This window comes from Anser brachyrhynchus (assembly GCF_964034855.1).
Source record: "Anser brachyrhynchus genome assembly, chromosome: 1".
In the NCBI taxonomy this organism is placed as follows: Eukaryota; Metazoa; Chordata; class Aves; order Anseriformes; family Anatidae; genus Anser; species Anser brachyrhynchus.
Window position 1 is genome coordinate 6,359,854 of NC_137694.1, and position 24,070 is coordinate 6,383,923.

The following is a 24,070-nucleotide window of genomic DNA, read 5'->3' on the forward strand; positions in this document are numbered from 1 at the left end:
GTGAGTATTTATTGCTGTGGTGGACAGCCTTTCCCAATAATCATTTCACAAAAACTACCAATTGTAAAATGATGATACAATTATTTTTAATCTATATGCAAAATAAGGGGGTCAAGTTGATCTAGTTCCATTCATAGTACATATGCAGTCCTGGAGTCTTTAATAAAGTTTCACATAGTTTGCTCTGCAAAGTGAAGTCTTTTGGGTCCCTGCAAAAAGACTCCTATTCTTGCAGGGCAAATGGAAGGTAAAAGAAATGTCAGCAGGGTGTCTGGTTATCTATGTTATAGGAGAGGCTCCTTTTTCATTTTGGGAGTCTGAAAACAGGTATATCATCTCAACACACAAAACCTCATTCAGAAATGTCATGGTAAGACAGGCCTGTTTGCCACAGACATAGTTCTATTAAAATGTCTGTAGGAATTATCAAATTGACTTAAGAGCAGCATACTTGCTTTTAAAATGAAGGCAAGTCTTCGGCTTTTAATTTGCAAGTATAAGAGAATGGTGCGGTCAGTCAGCTGTAATACCAGAGCATGGGCATCTATCCTAATACATCTTGAACCCTGACATCCCCTAACTAAGTAGATGGCAATAGTTGATAGAACGTTATTCCTCATTCTCAGCCTTGGTCAAGATTTTCCTGAAGAAGAATTTATTTTTTATTGTTTTCTGTTATGATGACTTCACCTTTGCCTGAAATGGAAGAGATTGGTCCAGCTGCATTTTCCCCCTCCCTTTTTTTTTAGCTGCTGTTGTTCCTTGCATTTCCTTCAGCAATGCAAGGAATCTACTTAGTCATTGCCAGTCCATGACCCATCATAATGTACCCCCAGGAATGGATGTCCTCCTCAGTATCACTTGCTCACTCTGATGCTCTGCATGATGTCCTTTTTGTCACTGTTACTTGGCTGCTCACCCAATCTTTTTGTTCTGTGATCTCTGGTTGTCGTTGGGAGTTGGGAAGGAAGGGGGCTGATGGCTGTCCATGTAGCAATGATGAGTGGTTGCATGGGGCCTTGTGTAAAACAGGTCTTGCTTCTGGCAAGGACATGCATATTTCACACAAGCAAACAACCTCACAGTAAATATGACTTAAGAACAGTTCAAGAAAAGTAAGTACATTAGGCCCTAAAATGCCCAATGTTTCCTTTCTTATTCTAACTCATTAAAGCATGCCGCTGAAAAAGGCATGCATGAAAAACTAACTTATCTCCTCTCATGAGCTCTCTTAGTAAGAGGGCTACACTGCCATAAGTAAAAAACATTAAATGTCCTTCCCCTGATAAACAGTCATTATGCTTTACACGGTTTATAAGAGGTCACAATATCAACTGCGGCATATGGCATCCCACTGCTTCCCTCCCACAAGTACTAAGAACCCAGGCACACTGGAGCACTCCAAGATAACATTCCCTTCATCAACATCAAGAATGAATCACCTATGAACTCTTAACTTTGCGTGGGAATCCTTCTTTTGCGTTCCTTTTAACATTTATTGCTAGGCTGCAAGCAAAGAGTTTACATTTTCTCAAGAAGTATTTTCAGGTGTTGTTTGTGCAAACTTACCTGCATGTGCCATTTGAAGTATTAATGACATATTCACAACGTGATACCAAATTCAGGCTTGTTATAAGCCACCTTTACTTCCATGGACTTGTACTAACAATGGCTTCAGTTCCAAATCTTCTTCATGGATGTTTTTATGGATGCAGAGTGTGTATGTGCCTAGAATATCCCTATGTATATAGCACACATACTTAAAAATATATGTGGTTATGTCTATGTATATACGTAAGTATGTACATATATGAGAGAGGTCTAAAGAGCAAAAACTGCTTCCTCATATGCTGTGTTGTGGCACCTGTACCTCTCCAAAAGAGGACCCTGATTATCAATTTCAGTTGTTTGTGATGCTAATGATAGCAAAGCATTGTTCCAGTGCTAACAACCTCCCCTGTCTATTTTAATGATGAGCCAGTTCTTTTCCTAGTGACTATTTCTGATCCAGTTGTTCACACTCAGACCTCTCCAGGAGCCTGCCTTCAGTAAACCTCAAGTTCAATGGGTTTGATGTTTCACAGTATGCTGTGGTCACAAACGCTCCAGTAAAAGCATTCAAACATTGTTTTGTCATGAAAGTTCCTGGAGTAATTGTGCAGAAAAGCTGGAATTGAGTGACATGCTTCCAGCTGGGGAATTAACAAGAATGATCCAAAGCACCAGCCATGCTGAGCATCACCCCAAAATGTATCAGGAGGTGACACTGGGCTTAGGCATTGATTTACGCAGAGGTTTTGGAGGAGCTATTCTGTTGAAATCATGTCCAGGTATGTGAGATTCACAGGGAGAATGTCCTCCAGGCTGAGCTCACTAGGACACTTAGTCTGCTTTCTGGATCCTGGTTGTGTCTGGGAAAAATAAGCTGGGTTCTGGAAACTAATAGCATTCTCATTGTAGAGAGAAGCATTGTAGAAACATGTCTGGAGACCTTAAACTGCAAAGTGAAATATGGTAAGTCAACTGTCTCCAAGGGTTCGGCAGCAGTTGTACATGCTGGGATTCACCCAGTCATCTTTATTTGTGCTTGAAGCATCTAAGACCTTAAATGACAAAACATTACGCTGTCTCCATTGGGGCAAGTAAATTTAAATGAAGTAACTTACAAAAAGAATTGTGAATAATGAGGAAAAAATAATAAAGAGGGTAGAAGAGGTTCTTTGTAATTAAGAAAGAAAACCATGGATTTAGGATACCGGACAGCTATGACACAGTAGTTGTATGTGAAACCAGGGCAGTCACTTAGCCTTTCTACCCCCATATTTACATCTGTAAAACGGAGATAAAACTGTTCATGACAGATTTGAGGGTGCATGGAAGGCACTTTCAGAGACCTTTGGACTTGCCAAGCATCGTCTCTTCTGTATTATGTAACTCGGAAAAGTAGAAGGCCACAGATGAGAAACTCCAAACAATTATTTCACACAAGTGAGTAAAAGATCAAAGTTCAATATCAGACTGAGGTGCATTGGTTGAGAAAATACAGAGATGACAGAGATGTGTAACTGCAGCTGGATCTTGCGTATTTCATGAAAATATAAAAAGGGAGAAGAGTAGAAATGTTGACACCTTTCTGCAGATCTGTTTTGCTCAGGAGGGAGGCATATTTAGACACATGCTCTGTGGTAGCAGTAGCAGTGCCCTTCCCAGAGGCAGGGCGGTGAGCTGAGGCTATCTGTTGGCTGATCTGAAATCATTTGGTGGGAAGGGGCTATTGATTCTAGGTGAAAGAAGAGGGAGGATGCTGCCCACAGCAACACAAAGCGTGTTTATCTAATAGGCTGACGACTCACAAAAGATAACGTGTTATCCTAATACTTCCTCTATTATCAAGTTATTTCAACACTATAATAAAGGGAGAGATACAAGTTGTTTTATCAAGGGTCTTTACTTCAGTCAATGCTGTGTGTACACGTGCAAGCGATGACACAAACCTCAGTACAGAAACATCAGAGTAGGTTAGGGTCAGGCTCAGCATCAAATTACTGCTTTATCACTATTAGCTTGAATCTTCATTTTCAGAATGTCCTGTCCTTTAGCTATAAGATGCTTCACAAACTATACTGGTTTGCAGGTTTTGTTTTACATCTGGAACCATTATACAAGAAATAGCTGGCCCTGCTCTGACAGAGGTTTTTGTTCGAAGTCATGGCAGCCAGTATCTCCTATCAGGATACAGCAAAGTTCTGAAGTGGGGTGGAGGGGAAAGAGAAATCTTCAAAGTGCAAGACATTTTATTAAGCAAAGGCTAAGAATATCACATCTCTGTCAAGTGTTTAGTCACACAAATTACAGTAATATCAAAAGGTATAATTTATGCAGTACAGTTCTCTTAATTGGCGCAGACTCTGGTGGAGCTAGAAAGGTGCCACTTGAGCAATTGTCCTGATTATCAGAGACTCACAGGAATACACTTTCTGAATCTACATAAGAGATGGAAGAAAACTAGAGGTCAGCATCTTTATCCTCCTCTGTCAATGCGGGATAATTCCCTCCAGTATTCTTTCTACCACTAAATTACTCCTGTGGTAAGGTTTATGCCACTTTCCTTGAAGAAGACTGTTTCCCAGTCTAATAGATTCCATTGTTAATTCACTATAAAGTGTTCTCTGCTTAATTTCCTCACTTTTCTCCAGTTCCACATAACCCCTTTATTATTGGTCTGAAATTAAGCTCTCTCTTTTCAATATTCCTAGCTTTTTGGGGTTCCCATACAACTCTACCAGTCACTTCTTTACCCATCCTTTTGCCAACAGAAACTCTGCACAGGCAGTGTGTAAGAAATGGTCAGAGGTGGTTCCAGAGGCGCCCTTTTACCGGTGACTGCTTTAGTGTACCTTGAGGGGGCTGATTAAGCCCAATTAAGTTGTTTGTGAGCTGTTCACCTAAAAAATATGAGCACAGGATAGCTAGTTGGGCACAAAATGCGGCCTCTCAGTCCTGCTGAGCACTTACTCTCCATCTGACATTACTCAGAGGTGTGGGCGATGAACAGGTCTCTGAATCCTGCTACCCATGACCAGCAAGGTAACTGTAATGGGAAAATTCACTTTTTCTGGAATTTCTGGGGAAAAAAAAAAAGTATTAACATCGTTCACTTTAATGTGGCTCACTTATGAGCCATAAGGATGCACAGAAGTAATGGAGAGAGGCTGTACACAGTCCAGGAGTTTGTCAGAATTCTTTTGCAGACTGCACTGTTTGCATGGGTAAGGGATGCCATTTTATGCACAGCTAGCAAGCCAATCTGAAATTTCCTCCTTGGTGGTCATCCCAGTCAAATTAATCCGTTATTTATCAGGATGTAGAATTGCTTTAAAGAAAAAAAATTAAGCAACTCTGCTTCCAGTGAGGAGTAAATGAACACATTGCTAGAACCAAATGCTTTTGTTTCTTCATGAAAGATGCCTGGATTGGATGAAGCACTTGCAGTCACTCCAGATGTGCTGCTGTTTATCCGTTCATCCTCACAGGAGTAGCTGGAGGAGGAGGATGGAAACACGCAGCATCGCAGTCTATCTTCTAACCGCAAACCCAAGGGACAAAGCTCATCACTGTATGGAGGGTTATTCCAAAAAGCTGTTAATCAGGGTTCTCTGCTGACTCCACATAAGCAAAATACCCCTGATATGATGTGGTCATGTCCTGCTGATAAAGACCTGGCCAGAGAGAGTGGGATTTCTCACAGAATGCTTTCTCCCAAGTGTCCAGATTGCAAGGACGGAGGTCGGGGAGTCCTGCTCTCCCAGCCTTGGATATCCCCAGCAGAAGCACGGGTGTTGAGGACGGTGGGCAGAGAGGGTTTGGGGAGCACCGAGCTGTAGTACTTGCCAGTAGCAGGCTGCATGCGAGTCCGTTTGACTGTGCAACCGTTGTGCTAAAGTGATCCTGACGCCAGAGTCGTGTTTCTTTGTTTTCAGTCCCATTTGGTGACGCGCCGAGCTGCATGCACTGCCGTCGTTGTCAGTGTCAATATAATACCAACAACTTTCGGAAAGCACTAATGAACAAGTGCAATTTCTTTTCTCTATTGTTGGGTTTTTTGTAAAGTTGCTCAAATGCTCTCAGGTATGGCGGCCCTGAACGGAGGACTCGGCGCAACAGGCTTGACGAATGGTACGGCCGGCACGATGGACGCACTCACCCAGGCCTACTCAGGAATCCAGCAGTACGCTGCGGCCGCGCTGCCCACCTTGTACAGCCAGAGCTTGTTGCAGCAACAAAGCGCCGCGGGCAGCCAGAAGGAAGGTAAGCACTCGCCCTTCTCAGGATAAGCAATGCTTGGCCAAGCGAGAGCCGTGTCTTGGGTCTATTTCTTCACAGAGGCTCAGCGAAGGACCTCGAGTAGCCTCATCTTTGATGTTCACGTTTTCTCCTGCCCTGATTGGTGTTCTTCACTTTTTCAACCTCTACTGTAAATCATTTTTTTACGATCTCTCCTTCCAGCCCTACCTTCCTGACCGTTCTTTGTGGTATAAAAGCATCATTGAGCAAAAAAGCACCAGTAACAAAACGCATCCCGTTATGGGTGACCATCTTTCACACTCTCTAATGGTTTCCATTTTCCATGATGATGGAGTTAATCTGATTAGGTTTAAGTTTTTGAGTCAATGACAAGACCTGGCTTTGCACTGAGTGGTTCTTTGCTTAATTCTGGGTTTTGCAGGGGAACAACGAAGGGTTTGCCCCTCTCCCTGCACCAATAGGGCAAAACAAACCTCGGGAAGTTGCTGCTAAGAACAAATGAATGCTACTAAATATTTAGTAAAATGAGGTTACCCTTTTTCACCTCTCCCATTCCCTTGTACACTTCCCAGGCATTTTGGGGTGTCATTTCTGTTTTTACTGCTTTCCCTTCTCTCATCCTAAATTCCAGCTAATTCAAGGAGGACGGGAGAATATTGCATGCTTTCTAAGATTGTATCTGTGTTGTCACTACTCCTCTTGCCAGGGATGAGCTTTGGAAATAAACATAGTGTAATGTCCTCAAGAGAAAGATTTTTACCCTCTTTTAATATAGTATCATGCACTGCTATGGGATGTGGTGTTTCCTAGGAAGACAAATTTGGCATTCCCACAGCTGGCTATTATATGGGGACACTGTGGAGTTAAAATGTTTATTTTCTCTACATTTGTTACATCGTTTACTGCTAAAAGCTCAGATTATATTAAATGAAATGATTTTTTTAATCAACTTCTTTTTCAAATTTTGCTGTGTTCTCTGCTTTTGTCTTTCATCTCACTCACTCGGTCACTGACAATAGACTGGCACCAAAACCAAATTGTTTATCTGGTGTCATTGGTCACGGTGGATATTCAGTTTGATTTTTTTAACTATTTTTTTCAGTTCATATCAAGTGTAAACTTATTTTTTATTTTATAAATTGGCTGGGTCTTTTTTAAAAACACAGCCTGTTACATGTGTTGTTTCTGTAAATAAGGGGTTACGTTAAGGTGAATAAATTCCATCTTTAAATACTGACAACTATTTTTTGTTTCTTAACATGATTTCTGATGGCATGGTGAAGAGTCTGGAGTGGTTGAGGATAACCAAGTACCAAAGAAAAATACTATATCAATATTAAATGCTGAAGCTTAGTGAACTGCCTCATGCATATGCTGTAAACTATTGTTAAGTAAGTTTTGCTTACTATTTTAAGAAATTTTGTTTTCTGGAAAGGATAGTTTATTGGCGGTAAGAAGAAATAAGTTCCAGGTGATGATTTCTTTTCCTTTTTTTTTTTTCTCTCAAAAAATGTTTCTTCTAAAAACATTTTTTTTCCAAGCCATTTTTCCCCTGTGTTGGGCAAACATTGCAGCCCTTTCCTTCAGGCTGAGAGAGGGCAGCCAGCCTGGTTACAAGAGAGGTGAGGCTTTGTGACTCTTGCAGAAGGCATCCATAAATCTAGTGTGCTTTCCTCTCCGATCCAGAAAACCACAGACATCACATCTGAGACACACGTAGGTTCCTTTACGCAGGGGAATACTCAAGCATGTTACTCTAGATGTGTTTTTACCAGAAATTTTTGTTCTCTTTGTGTACTGCTTGTGCTTTTGCTGTCTGTGTGGGAAGGCCACACGTCTGGTTCCGTCATAGATCATATTCTTTCAGACATTCATGGCTTATTTCCAGTATGTTACTGCAAGGGAAAAATTGAGCTGAGATTAAAAAAAAAAATGCTATTATTGCTGGGGGGTGTGTTTAAGCAAATAGCCTTTGTAATGTGTATCCCAAATTTCGGCTGTAAGAAAAATATTCAAAGTAGCTTCAAGTTTACACCTTTCTTTTCAAACTCAAATTTATGTAAAGCCACTTTAATTTCAACCCAAAAACTTTATTTTGAACTTTTCAAAATGATTATTTTACAAAGTTTCTTCTGGGAGATAGAGCTTTCTCTGGGGAATTCACATTTAAAAATTGTAAGCATTCTCAAACGAGTCCACACAAATTTTGTTCTTAGTATCTTTCTCTCTCTGATTTTGCTAATTTCCAAGTTAAAAGGTTTGCTTTGTCTTACCCTTTTTATTCCCATCCCCACCAAGCTCCTGCCGTTTTATCTGTGATGCTCAAATCTGAGTTCAGCTTCCTGCATTTCTGTAAGTTCCTGCGACTATAATTAAACCAGCAAACCCATGCAGGTGTTTGAGGCAGCAGGGGGCTCTTTGGGCAGATCTTGGGGTATTGTGAGAGAGTAATACATTGTGTACCTGTTTTCCTAACCTTAATTATCCTGAAAGACACTTGTGTAAATTGAAGAAAGAGGCTGCAGTTTAACTTCTTTTGTAGAAGAGGTATCAAGTGAACACTTTGCGAGATAGGATACTCTAAAGAGCTGCATTTCAGCTCTGTTCCTTTGATGATCCATTTACTTTTCTTCCTTCAAAGTTGGAAAGTGAAATGCTTTCTGACCATCACCTTCAGTAAGTATTATGGGAAAATAGATTAAACGTAGCTCTTGTAATAGCTGTTTCCATACTTTTGTTTTGTTTTCCTAAAGGTCCAGAAGGGGCAAACCTCTTTATTTACCACCTCCCCCAGGAGTTCGGAGACCAGGACATTCTGCAGATGTTCATGCCTTTTGGAAATGTTATCTCTGCTAAAGTCTTCATTGACAAACAGACCAATCTGAGCAAGTGCTTTGGTATGTCAAATTTAATAAGTCAAATAGTAAAAACCACATGCACCACACTGAAAAGGGGTCAGGAAAGAAAATTAACAGCAGTGTGAGAAATGTCATACTGGAATCTCATTCCCAAAATAATGGACTCTTAATCCTCAAATGAGTGGAAGGATGCACAGGCAAACTAGTTCTAACTAAAAATTGGCTGTGAAAAAACAATAATAATCTTCCAGTCTGACATCTCGCATGAATGTGTCAAGTACATGAAACTAATTACACCCTATGTGGGGGAATGTCATTTAGTATACTATTAAGCTGCCTTATTATGGATACCTAATTATTCTCTATTGTATAGCTGAGCCACTTAAAAATGCTCTATGTTTAACCCATTACTTCTACATTACAGGAATTTCTTTCTTCTGAATTAAGTACAAGATTGTGCAATTAGTGTTTGAATGGTGTGTACATGTAGTTCAGAACGTTTTACAGACAGTTGATGTCTAGATATGCAGCTACAGCTGCTGCAGGCAGGCTCCAATGCATTATGAAAGGTAGAATCTCCCCTTACCTTAGGGTGGGGATGAAGGGAGCATCAATGTCAAGATTTCCTGGGAACGCTTTAGGCTGTCAGAAAACTAGATTGCAACAGAGGAGAAGATGATATTTTGGTATAAAAAAGTTCTAGGGTTGGTCAGGTAGGCTGATGTCCTTTAAATGACATAGGTGCACCAGTTCAGTGCCTCAACAGAGTGGAAAACAGAAGGTGACTGAGTGGCAACCTGTTAGACCGTTGGTCTAATGATTGTGGTCTTAATGCAAGACGTGAGAAGGGTCTGGGAGGACAAAATCTCTTAAAGAAAAGTTTTGTAAGGTTTGACCTAAAATACGGGGGCTTCCAGCGAAATGACAACTCTTTCCCAGAGTAGAGGAAAGCAGCTGTATTGTATGTATGACAAATTAGTAACCAGTCGAGACAATCCCTTTAGTTTCCAAAACTCCTTTGTACTGACAAACGTTGCTCTTTGCACAGCACCATCACTTAATTTTCAAGTGTCCCCATTAACCATAGTACATGTTTCTTAGCTTGCATATCATTACTTTTTTTTTTTTTAATCTAGGTTTTGTTAAAATGTGTCTGTCTCAGTGTTTGTCTACACAAGGTCCATTCAGGAACAGCTATTGGGCTTCAACCCATTTTGAAAGGGATGAATTTATCTAAACAGACAGTACCCAACCAAGAGCAGCATTTATCAGGCTACTCAGAAATACGTACTGGACAGGACTTCAAGCCATACCACAATCTGAGTGTATTGCACCTGAAGACAAGCCCTTAGTGCACCTGAAAAGTTAATTTACTTTACAGATAGCGTGTGATATACTTTCTGCATTTTTCTTTATTTTTTAGGCCCTGTTTAAGCTTTACAAAAAATTGTTCATATTTAGACTAATATAGTCCAGCGTGTTTCTGCAATGCGTTAAAACAGTCCCTGAGGCTGTAGCAAATTTGAAAACTGGAATTGAAAAGGACTCCCTATTGATCTGGAGCCAGTTCAGTTAGTGTGTTGGGGTGACAAAATCACTGTTGAGGTCTCCAGGAACCTTGATGAAATGTCAAATCAAGCTGTGTTAATCGAAATGCAGCAATTGTGATCGCTACTGAAAAAAATGTAGATTAGTTTGGGCAGGCGGCTCAATTCATCAACTCGCTTCCCACACTTGCTTTTTGTGGGTTTCCTTTTACTGCTTGATTACCTACCTACACATTTCTCTGGGTTTATGGGACACAAATACCTAACTTAGAATGATGAACTGAGGTTATCTTGTTTGAGGGGAAACAGAAGGGTCAACACCCAATGGCTGGAGGAGTCCTCTGTCTTTTTGGCATTAGTCAGGTTTCAGTAACATAGCAATTTCTCGTTCTTCCTCCCCAGGTATTCTGCCAGCAGTTGAGAGAGTTCTGCTTTAAAAACAAAAAGTACTGCAGTGGCAGAGGAAGTTGAGATTTTCTGATTCAGTAGGTGTGAACAGCACCTGTGTGATTCTGTTAATCACAGGCAAAGCCAGGATTAATCCTGCTAGTTTAACATACTGTATCCCTGCATGCATCACCTCAGCTTTATTGGCAAGAATCATCTATTTGTTGTTTCAGCCCCAAACTTGTGTTTCAAAAAGCTTTCTTTTTTTTTTTTTCTCTGTATTCCCACCCAAAAACTGAGACAATAGTGCATCTGAATTACCCATTTCTCACTGGTACCACTAATGCTCATTGCTCATGGTGCAATCTGGGTTTGTTTCTTAATTGTTGGATTGGGTTGGTTTGGGCTTTTTTGGGAGTCAAATTGCAGATGAAAAGAGATTGAACACTAGAAAGGTGAATAGAGTGTCCAATGCTGTCCACTGGCTGAATTGGGATGGGAAGGTTTGTTCCAAGTGAATCTCAGAGTAGTGATACACAGTGATGAGCTTTTATGTAACACTGCTTCTCAAAATGAAAAATTACTTTTATTTGCAGAAAATGAGCTTTGGTGTTATTTGCTTTCTTGTCCAGCTCAGTTGAATGCTCAAGAGATTAAATGGTAATGAGGATGACAGGACAGTCCATCTACCCGTGGAAATACTTTTTCATGAGCTCTTATGAGCTCTAGTTGATTCCACAGACAAAGGGTTTCACTCTTTAAGCTTCTCTCTTGCCTTTCATAAAACTTACAATAACAGAAATGAGAGAGTAAAGTAAGGCAGGGGAGGGGGAACCCAGTGACATCCCAGCGTAAATGCAGTCTGCCTCATAACAAATTTGCTACTCAAATGATGAAAAATATTTATCCTGGTTACAGAGGTACCAAGAGATTTAAAACAAAAATCAGAATCATCATGACAGGGGCTTTGCAAATTGATAAGAAACATCATCCCATCCCCATGTAACCTGTGGTTTAAATTTCAGACGAAAAAAAATGATGAATGGATGCAATCAGAAACAAATAAAGGGAGAGAATGTCATATTCCTTCACAAGCTTTGTAAGTGAAGGTTCTTGATAAGGGATAAGATGAAAGTGTAACAGGCTAATGTAGATAGAGCATTCTGTGCATAGAGACAAATTGTGAAGCAGGATAACAATTGAATGATAAAGGCTGATTCCACTGATGCAGCACAGAGGATGTATGTTTGAATTTGTGGCTGAGTCAAGGAAACTATTAAAGAGACATAGAATGAAGTGACTTATTACATCCCCCTGGAAGGTAAGCATAGCCTAAGCTAATTGTTCGTCTGTCAGCATGGGAGAGTCTGAGTTGGTGACATGAGAGGTGGGCGGAAAAGCCACCTCAGGGCGCGCTTGCTTCTCTTCATTCACCATTCACAGATGCCACCTGATGACTAGTTTAGATCAGTTGCTTAACTTTCAGGTCACCATGACTAGCTAAGATAAAAAGGAACTAAGATGATGAGACGTTCATAGCAGAAAACCATTCAGAATGCACTCAAGAGAACAATGTGAAGGTCAGGAAGGCTGTAGAGGAAACTACTGAATTGTCGAGGTAGGTAGGAGTAGCTTATAGAGTTTATGGAGTATCTGCCCGGAAAGTGCTACGGCTGCCTTCTAACTCATGGTAGGTTGTTTTTTCTTTCTGTCCCCGAGGAAATCTTACAGCTCAAGGCTGAGATCTGTGAGCTGATGGAAGTAGACAGGAGTGCAGTGCTAAGTCAGCGACTGGAGTTGTGTGAACAGATAAGATCTACAAGAAGACAGGGGAAGGAAAGGAAGAGAGTGATGAAGTTCCTCAGGATATGGCAATAATATTCAGAGGAAATGATCAAGTGAAGAAAGTGAGGAAGTGACAAGTTACTAAAATCAAGGAAGATATGGAGGAATATTTATTATCCCTTAAGGAGGTAATGAATAATCAACCACAGAAGAGCATGAATCAAGCATATTGGCTTTGGCCGGGAGAAGGTCTACAGAGATTTAAGTGAGAGGCTTTTTGAGTGGAAAGGAGCAGAACTGAGCCTGAATTGTCAGAGAAGAGTCTTAAGTAAATAGTTTGGTGAAGTCGATTTAAGGTGAACCATAGGGAAGGTCTGTGAAGGAGGGAGGGCAGACAGAGACCAAATGACTTGTTAAGAGGCTTTTTTCTTTACAATGGGCAAAGTGTATCATTCTGACACTGAAGAAGGAAGAGGGCAGCAGTGCGAGGTAAGCAAGAGCCATAAAAGAGCAGGTTAAAATGACAGCAAAAAGAGGTTATGAATCAGAAAGGGATGCAGGCACTAAGCACAAATGAAGAAAGCTGGTAGAAGACAGGAGCTGAGCAGCTCCCGTGTTAGTACTGAAAACAGTGTGGGGGAGCCGTGCTTTAACAGGGTGAAGGGATATGTGTTAAGTCAAATTCAAGTGGAAAGGAGAGGGAGCATTTCAAAGCCGATGCATAATAGCAGGCTGGAATGCAGTAGTAATTAGCCAGAGCAGAGGCAGAGCAGCAGTTAGGCGAGCTTTGCAATTACAAGTGGGAGGCCCAGATATGAAAATGAATTTTGAGCTTCCAGAATCAGGGAGATTTGAGTCCATTATGAGCAGAGCTTTTTTTGTCTCAGGGGGAAAAGAAAGCTGAGCCAGGCCAGCCATTCCGAATTACCCGAGCAAGCATTATCCCCCTAGTTAGTGCTCGCAGCTGAGGAGCAGAAGATCTGGAGTTCTCATCAAGCCCTGCCTTTGTCTTTATGATGTTGCTTAATTTCGATCCTTGCATACCCCTTTTGGGACCAAGAGGCTGAATTAATTAACATTTAATGTACCTTGAGATCTTGAACTGGAAGGAGCTGTAAAAATACAAAATATTAATATTGCAACTGTCCCGGTCTGGGCCCAAGGAGATGACTGCTTAATACCACCCAGGACCAGTGCACGTGAACTCACATTCAGATGTGCAAATGCATACAGGCATCCAAGTTTGGGTTCTGTTTCTGTAACCAGGTGTTCTGTTTCATCTTCACATGTACAGACTGGCCTCATAGTACTTCCTAATAGGCTGGGAGATATGTAGATATTACAGTGAAAAGTGTTACAGTAATAAATATCTACAGTCTCTAAGGTAGGTAGATAAAAAGCAGATTGGGAAACTGCATTGCACCAAAACTGGCCAACTGCATCCCAGCTAGGAAAGAAATATTATGAAGGTAAAAGGGAAGGCGAAGGGAAAGGGCGAGGAAATGGGCTATGGAGTGTGATCAAAGAAATAATTGAAAGAGAGGTAAATGTGTCAAATAAATAGTAATAATAAAATCCTAACAAAAAGCCTTCTGGAATTTGTTCTAACCTACAGTTCGCTTTCTCTCCCGCCTCCGTTCTGTGTCTCGTAGGTTTTGTTAGCTATGACAATCCAGTCTCTGCACAAGCTGCTATCCAGGCTATGAACGGCTTTCAGATTGGCATGAAACGCTTGAAGGTTCAGCTGAAACGCTCCAAAAATGACAGCAAACCTTACTGATCTTAACCCCAGATGCTTACTGCTCTTATTTTAGCTTTCTTAGGGTAAGTCCCATGAGCAAACCTGTCCTCTGCAGGGGGGTTAAGAGAGAACATATAGCCAACCTTCACCAAGAGACAGTTATTTTTACAGTTACCACTTCCATTTCCCCACTTGTCCTTACTACACTTGGCTCCCATTTCCTTGCCAAGTAATTACTGAGTTGTGTTACTGTATTTTGTTTTGCAGCATAATTTATCTCCTTTTTAACAAATAAACGTCTTGAAATTCAAAGCAACACACACACACAAAAAAAAAATGTGCAATTTAACTCTGTGAACCCTGGTGCCATTAGCACACAATAAAAGTTGTTTTCTATGGTTGGATCCTATTTTGCCAGGGTGGCACCAGCAGTTTATAGGTTAAAGAAAATGGCCTCATGCCAGTTGAAGCACTTATTTTGCAACAAGAAAATTGAAACAAGTCTTTCCACTACATCAACTTGTTTTTTGAGAAGATTTGTTTTTTTTTTCAGTTCAAAACAATGTGTTGTTATATATTAGTCTGATTTTACACTGGTCGTCTTTATATTTCACTTTTTTTTAAGTTCTTGTTTTTTTGGAAAGGATTAATGTAAAAAAGATTTAGAGATCTGTTTCTAAAGCTACAGGGTTTAAAATAAAAATAAAATAAAATAAAATGAGTGACAATACTTGATGTTTCTTGAGAGATAAATTTAATAATAATAAAAAAGAAAGCCACAGGCCTGTAAATTTTATTTGTAAAAAGCATTTCTATTTTTATACAAAATTTTTACTGCCTCAGAAATAATGGAAGTTATTTATTGCCTATTGTTAACTTATTGGATACCTAAAGAGCAGCTCTCTATGCTAGCTAGATCCTTTGAAGTAGTCTCTAGAGTAATTGTGCCAAGAATGGGCGCTTTTTCACTGTTGAACCCTACACCCTTTACAGTTCATGCTTTTATCCTCTTGTTTGTATTTGTCTGGTTATTTTGTTCGTAGTTTCCATTACCTAGTTTAAAGTTCAGTTGTCTGACCTTTTTTTCCCTCCCCGTACCTTTATGTTACATTTGTAGAAACTGGTTCTTTCCTCTCTTTTCTCCCCAAAGACGAATCCATTCTCTCTGACTCCTTTCAGATGGATTCTTTTGGGGTTCCATTGTGCTGTTGTTGACAAGTATTGTAAGTTAATGCAAATTGTGTGAACAGCTCATAGACTCTACTGACAAAAGATTTGCATTAGTTTTCTCCTGCACCCATAAAAGTGATTTTGTTTGTGCTGCATAGATTCTATGTAACTTTTTTCCTCTTCCTTGTTTTTTCCCTAGACATCTCCATGCCCGTTAGCCCATCGTTTGCCTAGCATGTCCCTGTGGCGTCTCAAAAAAAAAAAAAAAGTTTCATCGTCCCGTCATTGTTTCTGATGTCTTTCTGACCTCACATCATATTTGGTTCTCCTACTGACCTTTGATCTAGTTTGACCTTTGAAATTTGCATGTGACCTCATCTAGCTATGAATTCTGGGAAGTCAATGTGAAAAAACATTGCTGCATTCATGCAAGACTGAAATTTATTATTAGATAAATTAATGATAGGATTTAAAAACAACCTGTGGCAAAATGTTTTTTCTTTCTTTCCTTTTTTGTTTTTCTTTTTTCCTTTGTTCTATTTTTTTTTCATTTCGTAAAAAAAAAAATAAAAAAAAAAAACAGACTTGAAAGTATTATACAGGGATTGGCATTCTGCCTGGTCACTGGTGACAATAGCAATATGTGTCCAGAGGCACAGAATGTTGGTTTCTAACAGACTACTTCCAAAACAGTTTGAGAAATAAAACTGTCTGATTTTAAGTCTCTAGAGGTCTGTAATAGTTTTTACATTTTTCAGGCAGTGTAAAGTTTTTTGATAAGGCCATTTTAGGTGGCTCACTTTCTCATTAAAGTATATATATAGAACCACTTTTTGTAGATTAGTATAAGAAAATATTTACCCTGTTTTAGGGCAAATGCTACCTACTTGTGTCACCTTTTGCTGAACTGACTCACAGTTAGACAATCCATGGTTTAATGCACATGAAATTACCTATATTTTATACTGTTTCAATGTACAGAAGAAAGGTTACTGTAAAATGTGTTACGTTGGTGCTTCTGTGAATTAAGTTGTGGTTTCATCATGAGTCTTATGGTCTTAAGTGTTCTATGTTTATAAAGACAAGTTTAAAATTGGTTTACTTGAAGAACAAGAACAAAAACAAGATTCAAAAAAAAAAGAAAAAAAAAAGTTGTTTGCTTAAAAAAATGAATTTCATGTGAAAAATTAAAAAATATTCCAGAATAAGTTTGTGTTGGCTTGTGACGCATTGATGTCATTTTTTTATTGTGAACAATTTAGATGTGTTTGTGTTCAGCAAAATGTGATCGGTTTTTCTTTTAAAGAAAAAAAAATCAGTGAAACTATAGTGCCAAATTCCAAAGGTACTTTCTTCCTAGAGCTTCAGTGTGTTTCTTGTGTGAAGTAATTTGATAACATGGGTATTTTATTATGTGTTTTGTATAAATCCCTAATATTTAAAGAAAAAGAGGTTAAAAAGTTTGTTAACTTGCTATCCTGTGGTCTTGTTGCCTGAAATTGTTATTGTTTGTTATTTCTCTTTGATGTTTTTTGTAAAACATTGTATAAGTGCCCATGTTTCACTTTTTTAACCACTCTGCACACATCAATGCTGTGAAAGCAAACCTCACAATGTATTTTCTTCATATTGTATGGAAACCTCTAAGGTGAGAAAGTTTTGAACTTTTAACCCTTTCCACCCAGAGCTGTCTTGAGTGTTAATACCTTTTATACATTCACCATTTTGCTGTTTATTTTTATATATATATCTATATCTATAAATATATATATACTTAGTTTTTTGTGGTTTATTTAATACATGGTTGAAATCAGAACAATGCACAGGGCAGATCTGAAGGACAAAAATATTTTACTGCTGTCTAAATTTCTTCTGTATCTATAACTAAAATTATTTAAAACAGTAATTAACTTGTGGTTTTCCTTTTTAGATTTTGGGGATTTTGTCTTTTCTTAAAGAGCTTTTAATATGCTGCTGGAATATGCTATTCAGTATTAATAAAATAAAAGAAAAATAAAACAATTCTTTAATTATCTATTGTGTGAACCACTCCCAGAAAGGAGTGGTAAATCCACCATTTGAAAACCGTGAGGAGAAAAAAAAAATATTTTTGTAATTTAAATAAATGAACTTTTGCTTAAATCAGATGCACTAGATCTTCCTGGGTGAAAATTCAGCGTGCACTGCAGTTAAACTACTTTTTATGGATAAAGTTTACATACACTGTAATGTTTGGTGTTATCTGCCATTATCTGTAACGGCAATATATTGGCTTACTCCTGCAGACACTCGTATAGAGAGGAGTAACTTTACTCGTACAAGTAGTCCATGGGAATACGTATGTGACTGATGTGGGTGTTTGCTGGAGGAAGCTGTAAGGAACCAGAAAAGAGATGCTGGTAGCCCTTTCACTGCCTTGTAAGTCTGATTAGATCGCATTTCTACCGCACGTGTAGTGACCAACAACCAAATTTGGTTCTTTGCTACCGGTATAGCAAATTCATTGCCAATCCAATGCGTGTGAGCAGCAGTACCTGCTACTGATGATAAAGTGCCATACCTTCTTCCTATTTCTGATTATATTCGAAGCCACCTAAAATTAAAAACGAAGCCCTATATGAACAACATCAGCTGGTGCACTCTTGTCTCTCATCCCCAACTTAAATGCTTCTTTATGTAAAGCCCTGGGATGGAAAGGACTAGCCTCTAGTGATGCAAAAAAGTTTCCTTCTTATAGCACATGCACTTATAAATAAGTGATCTATACTTTTCTCACATTTTTACTACTGCTGGGGCCTTCCTACACCCTTTGAGGGCTATTTTGTACTACTTGCAGCAATTTTGCATATTCAAAGTATCATCTCACGTACGTTATATTATATATATGTACATATATATATAATATGAGATCATCATTTGGATTGTTTAGACTGTTTCACTAATTTATCCTCATTGTACCCACCGTATAAATTTCCAAAGCTTTTTTAAATGCCCTAGTGTGTCCTGCGGGTTTACCAGCCTAGTGAGAGTGGTGATGTCTTTGGTCATCGGGCAGTGTAATTTGGTATCGGCCGCAGACCCGGGTGGTTGCCCCAAATTACGCTACACGAGACAGTGGCTTAGCAGTGGAAGAGGAGGAACAGTTCAGGATTTCCAGGCAACTGAGATGGGTCCATCTTGAAATTTATTTATTTTTTAAATCAAATATAAAAATGAAAACCCAAACATACACCTCCTTGGAGACAAATTATCTACCAGTTCTCTTTCAAAATATTGAAAGGAAAAAGCTGCAAGGGTGCAAGGGCCTAATAAGAGAGGAAGAAAAACAAGGGAAATTGCTTTACAAAATTCTAATCAAAAGACTAGACTAGTTGCTTTTTTTCAAACAAATTAGCTAATTGTGATGAAATGGCAGTCCTCAAAGGAGTAACAAGTTCATCTTTCTTTCACCATAGGGGTTACAGTTCCTTGGCTTGTGCTACTCTGGAATCATTTTACTGTTTCTGTTTTTATTATCTTAAGTGCTAATTAACGAAAGGAAAAAATATCCTGTAGTTTCATTACCTTTTTGGATAATGTCATACAAAAAAAAAAAAAAAGAAAAAAAAACTATGTATTTGTGTTTTTTTTGTGCTGTGAGAATTGTTGTTTGTAGATTAATAATACTATCATTTTGTTTAGAATTACAAACTAGTTTTTAAGTATTGTCTGAGAAAAGCCAAAGTTAATGCAATCTAGTGGAAACTGTAAGACCATTTGAGTATTGTTTCTGTTTTATTGATGCATTTGGATTTTGTTGTTTGATGGAATTTGAGCCAAAAAAAAAAAAAAAGAACAAGAAAAAAAAAAAAAGCAGGCTTTCCTATTTCTACAACCTGACTGTACTTATGCATTTTGTACCAGTGGAACTTTTTATACTGGAGATTAAAAACAAATGGAAATTTTTGTGGCTTACTCTTGTGGGCCCCCTCGATCACGACTGATTTTCAAGTTTGATTTCTGGATGGTAGAAAGAGAGTTGGTTTTGTTTAGAGAATTAAAAACTTTGGCTTGATTTCTTTTTTTCCCTTTGCTTATAATCTAGTGTTTAGAATTTTGTCTTAACAAAAGCGGTAAGTTTCACTTTTTATTCTGTATCGTGCAGTTACACAATAAGGTAATTAGAATTAGGAGTACTCGGTCACTTTGCGTGGATAAATGTATTAGTTAAAACGTTAGGGGTTTGCTTTTTTGCTGTTTAGATCAGAGTTTTTTCTGATTCTTCTGTCCTCATTGTGAACATAACCGTGTAGTTGAAACAGTCAGACTTATTTTTGTAACGTATGTTATTGTGTGATGCAGTTTTTTGCTTCTGTCTCCAATATTAAACCATTTTCCTAATACTTGTCTCTCTACTTTGTGTCTTGTATTGTTGGTGGTCATTATGTGTTGGTAATACATCTACACACCTCACTGTTTCACGTTCCTGTTTTTTTTTTTTTCTCTATTTGTTGGTTGTGTACAAAAGATACAGTCGATTCCACCTAAGTGAATATCTGATTGGGGGGCAAAAGAGGATTTGTGCATTTTAGACATGTTATGGTTTCTTTGATATTTTTTTCTCTCTCCTTCCCCCTAGTCATGCCTTATCACTTGGATAATCTGTCTGAGCAGGAAGCATTTTAAATGAGTTTCCTGCAAAGTCATATGGAAGATAGCTTTTGTTAGTCTTCTAACTGCAAAAGCTTATGCACACAAACATACAGAGAAATCAGAAGCCATGTGAAAAGATTTTTGCTGACATTTCAGTCAGTCTGCAAAACACGGATTATGGTGATCAATTCTTCCTAGTCATTCAAAAAAATACTCTGCCGCTACTTCGCAGAAGCGTATGAAACATTCAAGAAAATATAGCCTTGGGATTTCTTCCAGACTGCACAGTAATCTGGTGGCATATGGCGTTAGTCAAACTCCTTAGAAACTAATCACAGCTTAACTAGGGCTATGAGAGCCTGCAAAAGCCTACCAGGTAAACGAGCTTGTTACGGGCAGTTATACATAAAATAATTTAAAAATAAAATCCAAGTAAGCACAGGGAGACCCTGTTTAAGCCAGTGGAAGAATTAAAAAAGAGAAAAAAAAAAAAAAAAGTAAAAAAATAAAAGAAAAGGAAACATGAAAAAAAAATCCCCTGTTGTTCAAATGGGTGATATTTTTGCTGTGGGTTTGCAAAGCAGATCGTTCTCAGCACTGGCTAATAGTATTACACAAATCTCAAAAGGGACAAAAGAAATACCATAGCACTTTTTTTTTTTCCTAGAGTTGGCTTTTAGCTTTTTTGTTTTATTTTTCCATTTCCTATAATATTTTTTTTCCTCACAAGAATCTCTCTGCTCTCCCCCATATCTACCACAATGAAATAAAAGCCGTGAAAGAAAAATATCTATGTTGTTCTGGTTTACAAAAGTCTCTTCTCTCCTCTGTCTGATCACAGATGCAAAGCTTACAATTTGGAGAGGGGAAAACAAAACCAACAAAGCCAAAAACCAAACAAACAGAAAAACAAACCCAAGGAGGAGAGAGAAGCACTGGCAAGTGCTCTCTGGAATTCAAGCCATATGCCCACTCCCCTTTCCTTTGTCCCACTTTCTGTGATGCTCAGGAATCGAAGACCACTTAAAAGTGCTCTTATGAGACCCAATGGACACTCCTCCCTCGTGTCTCCTCTCCCCTGGTCCTTCTGGCACTCTGGCTTTGGCTCACACACAGACACCACCCCAGGCGAGGGCTCGCGCAGCACGGGGGCACGGCGCGCGGGGTGTTTCCGTGTGGTTTCAGCCATGACGTTGGCTCCTGTGTTTGGAAGAGTTTTGAAATTTTCAGGTGGCTCGTGAGTTGTCCTGGTTGCTTATTTATTTATTTATTTAACCTTGGTGGTTTTTGTTTTTGTTTTTGTTTGTTCTAAACTTTTCCGGTTCCACGAAAGGCCAAATAGGTGACAAGTCTGGGATAGAATCCTAGAATCATCTAGGTAGGAAAAGACCTTCAAGATCATCAAGTCCAACCACCAGCCTGACCTACCGAGTCCCACCTCTAAACCATGTCCCTTAGTGCATCCCAAAGAAGCTCGAACATTGTCTTGTAGGGTCAGGGGTCCAAGCAAATGCCTTGCCTGCAACTCTTAAGTTTAACTGAAAACCACAGAAGCCTATAGAGGACAGCCCAGGCAGGGGAGCAGAACCCAATGGTCAGGCTGTGCCCTGGGTCTTTTACGCCTCTAGAGTTCATGATTCTGGTTCTGATTATGTTGACACCAGTGGATTCAGTTGAGTAAATCTGGACTTGCATGAACGATAAATCAGAGTTGATCTCTGGGATTTCTAGGTTCTTGTAGATGTCTTGATTTTATTTTTTCCCCAAACTCGGTCTTAGGAAAGAAACTGGAGCTTTGTGAGGGGTCTTTTCTTCCAAAAATATAACTGAGTAAAAGACTTATACTATAGTTGGGTTTCTTTTGAATACTCAGGGCTGAAAGAGACAGGTTTTTTTTTTCCTTTTTTTTTTTTTTTAAATTTCAACAATGGGGAAAAATGAGTTCCTTAAAGCAATGCAGCTGAACAGTTTGTCCTGCTTAAATGCATGCTTTTAATTTCAATTATGTAAGGCACCTTGCAGTGTTAGCAAAATGTCTCTTTGTTAGCTATATGTGTATCGCCATGGGAAATTACCAAACTGTCACAAGACTTGCTGATTAAAGAATAGCCTGCCAGAGTGTGTGTGCCTTTGCCCAGTGTGACTCTTAGGTATTAGGCTAAGGAAAACAGTTTAACAAAATGTAGTGTGAATCATTCCTGATAAGTGAATAAAGCATTGTGACCAAGCAATCAGATTATTCACTTATCAGGAATCGACTGTACTGAGAGTTTGCCTGATTGTTTTTGTTCCTCATCTCTGTTGTAGTTTCACTACTTTGCTGTGTTCTGTTTTTTCTCTCATGCTCTTAGCAAAATCACTGGGAATATCCCTTCGTGTGATCATGAAACTTGCTACTGAGTAACAAATAAAAAAATTTTTAAAATATAAAAAATGATATCTTAACAAAATCTATGCACTTGCTATCAGGAACACAATACTGGATGTGTCTTATATATATTGAACTATAATAGTATTCGATTTCTTAAATAAAGCTTAAGAAAGGATTCTGTTGTCTGTAAAATTTTATGAGCATTAAATGGAAAAAAAAATGTTTCTAGGGTTGGGCGCTTTTTTGTTATATGAAATCTTACTGGGTATACAGTCTTTAGCCATACCCAGGCAAATGTTGTATAATCCGCTTGATATTTCATTAATAACTGAGACCTTGAAAATTAGTCTGTGGGGAGAAAAAGTCTTACCATTCAGTGACTTGCAGCAAAAGACACTAAAATGCGGAAATTTTCTATCTTTTTCTAAACATGCTTGCTTTTGCACTAAAATGGTATGAAATAGCTAAAATATGTGAATCAGAAAATGTAATGAAACAATGCTATATTTCTTCCACAAACAATAATATACTTCTTTTTGGTATGTGACTTTTTTTCCTCCTGATTCTAGATAGGTTTAGATTAAAAAAATGAAACCTGGTATGCTCAAAATCACAGATTCAACATTCGAGGTCAAAGCACCTTTTTGTGGAAGATGAGTGGTTTACTGTATCCTGTATCTGAGCCTTCTTTTAGGAGAACATTTTCACATCAAAACCCATGAATTAAATGGGAGTCTAACAGCAAAAACTGTTGAGTACACTGAAAAATTTATTCCTTCAATGGCTGTACATTTGCCACAAAATTGTAGGTTTCGCACAATCAGATTTTTATGGAAATGCCTGGACTACTTGTATTTAGCAAACTTTCAATAATGTCAGCCTTTGGCAGAAAGATCCAGGAGAGTGGTTGGGGGGTTGCTTTCTTTTTTTCTTTTGAACTGCATTACTGCCTCACTTTTCATATGCCATTATATTATCTGAAAAAAAAAAAAAGAAAAAAAAATTAAATTGTGGAAATCTACCCTCTGCTTGTATCATTCTCCTCTCTTCATACATATTTAGCAACTGGTATTGAGCTGTACATGGGGTGGCCAGGTTTGTTAGAGGAGTAAGCCCAAAATACTGCTCCCCAGCAAAGCCCTGGGGAGGACTGACCAAGGTAGGCAGCAGGATGCTCCTTTCCATCCTGCATCTACACTGAGCTCGGATGGGGACCTGGGCTGGATTCACAGGGGCTGCTGGTGTATAACAAATATTAAGTAATAGCAGTGATTAGCTCATATTTGTATTGCCTCTGATTTTCCTTGTTAGCAGACTTTCTTTTTTGTCCATTAAAGGGAGGTGGGAAGTTGCAGTCATTTTCTGAATCATTCGTCCCTGTTGATAACCTAATTGTTTTACATGAATGCTAATATTTCCCTCTCACACATTTATATCTATCAGCTAAATCAGTAGTAAAGTAAAGTCTTCTGGGATACATTCCTATATCAATTAGCAAGGATTTATGCTCCGAAGCACCATTAGCATTAATGGGAGTGTGCTCTGTAGCATAAACAATTGGTGATAGGTCTGGTGGACCTTATTTCATAAACAAAGAAGCATTTGAATCCTAGTGAGTTGTTCCTGAAGGCAGTGCTTCAGGGAGCGACGTCCCCACCTCCCCGGCCTGCTCTGGGGATATCTCACTCACAGTACGTGCCTCAATTGCAAAAGGAAATATCGTTGGTTTGGAAGAGGGCTGACTTCTGGTACAAGCTTTGCTGGCCTTTTCCCT

The 24,070-nt window shown here is 38.8% G+C and overlaps 1 protein-coding gene across 17 annotated transcripts in view; it reads left to right on the plus strand.

Annotated features, from left to right (window-relative positions):
* The window catches only part of CELF2 (CUGBP Elav-like family member 2), a 567,685-nt gene extending 544,368 nt beyond the window's left edge, over positions 1–23,317 (plus strand). For 8 of the 17 annotated variants that reach the window (XM_080580956.1, XM_080580951.1, XM_080580945.1 and 5 more), the window contains 4 exons: positions 5,611–5,808; positions 8,559–8,702; positions 14,035–14,206; positions 15,493–23,317. In XM_080580956.1, the coding sequence (XP_080437082.1) occupies positions 5,611–5,808; positions 8,559–8,702; positions 14,035–14,162 (470 nt within the window). In that variant the 3' untranslated portion in view covers positions 14,163–14,206; positions 15,493–23,317. Of the gene's footprint in view, positions 1–5,610; positions 5,809–8,558; positions 8,703–14,034 lie in introns of all 17 variants that reach the window. The other 9 variants (XM_080580958.1, XM_080580960.1, XM_080580954.1 and 6 more) reach the window with 3 other exon arrangements.
* The last annotated feature ends 753 nt before the right edge of the window (positions 23,318–24,070 follow it).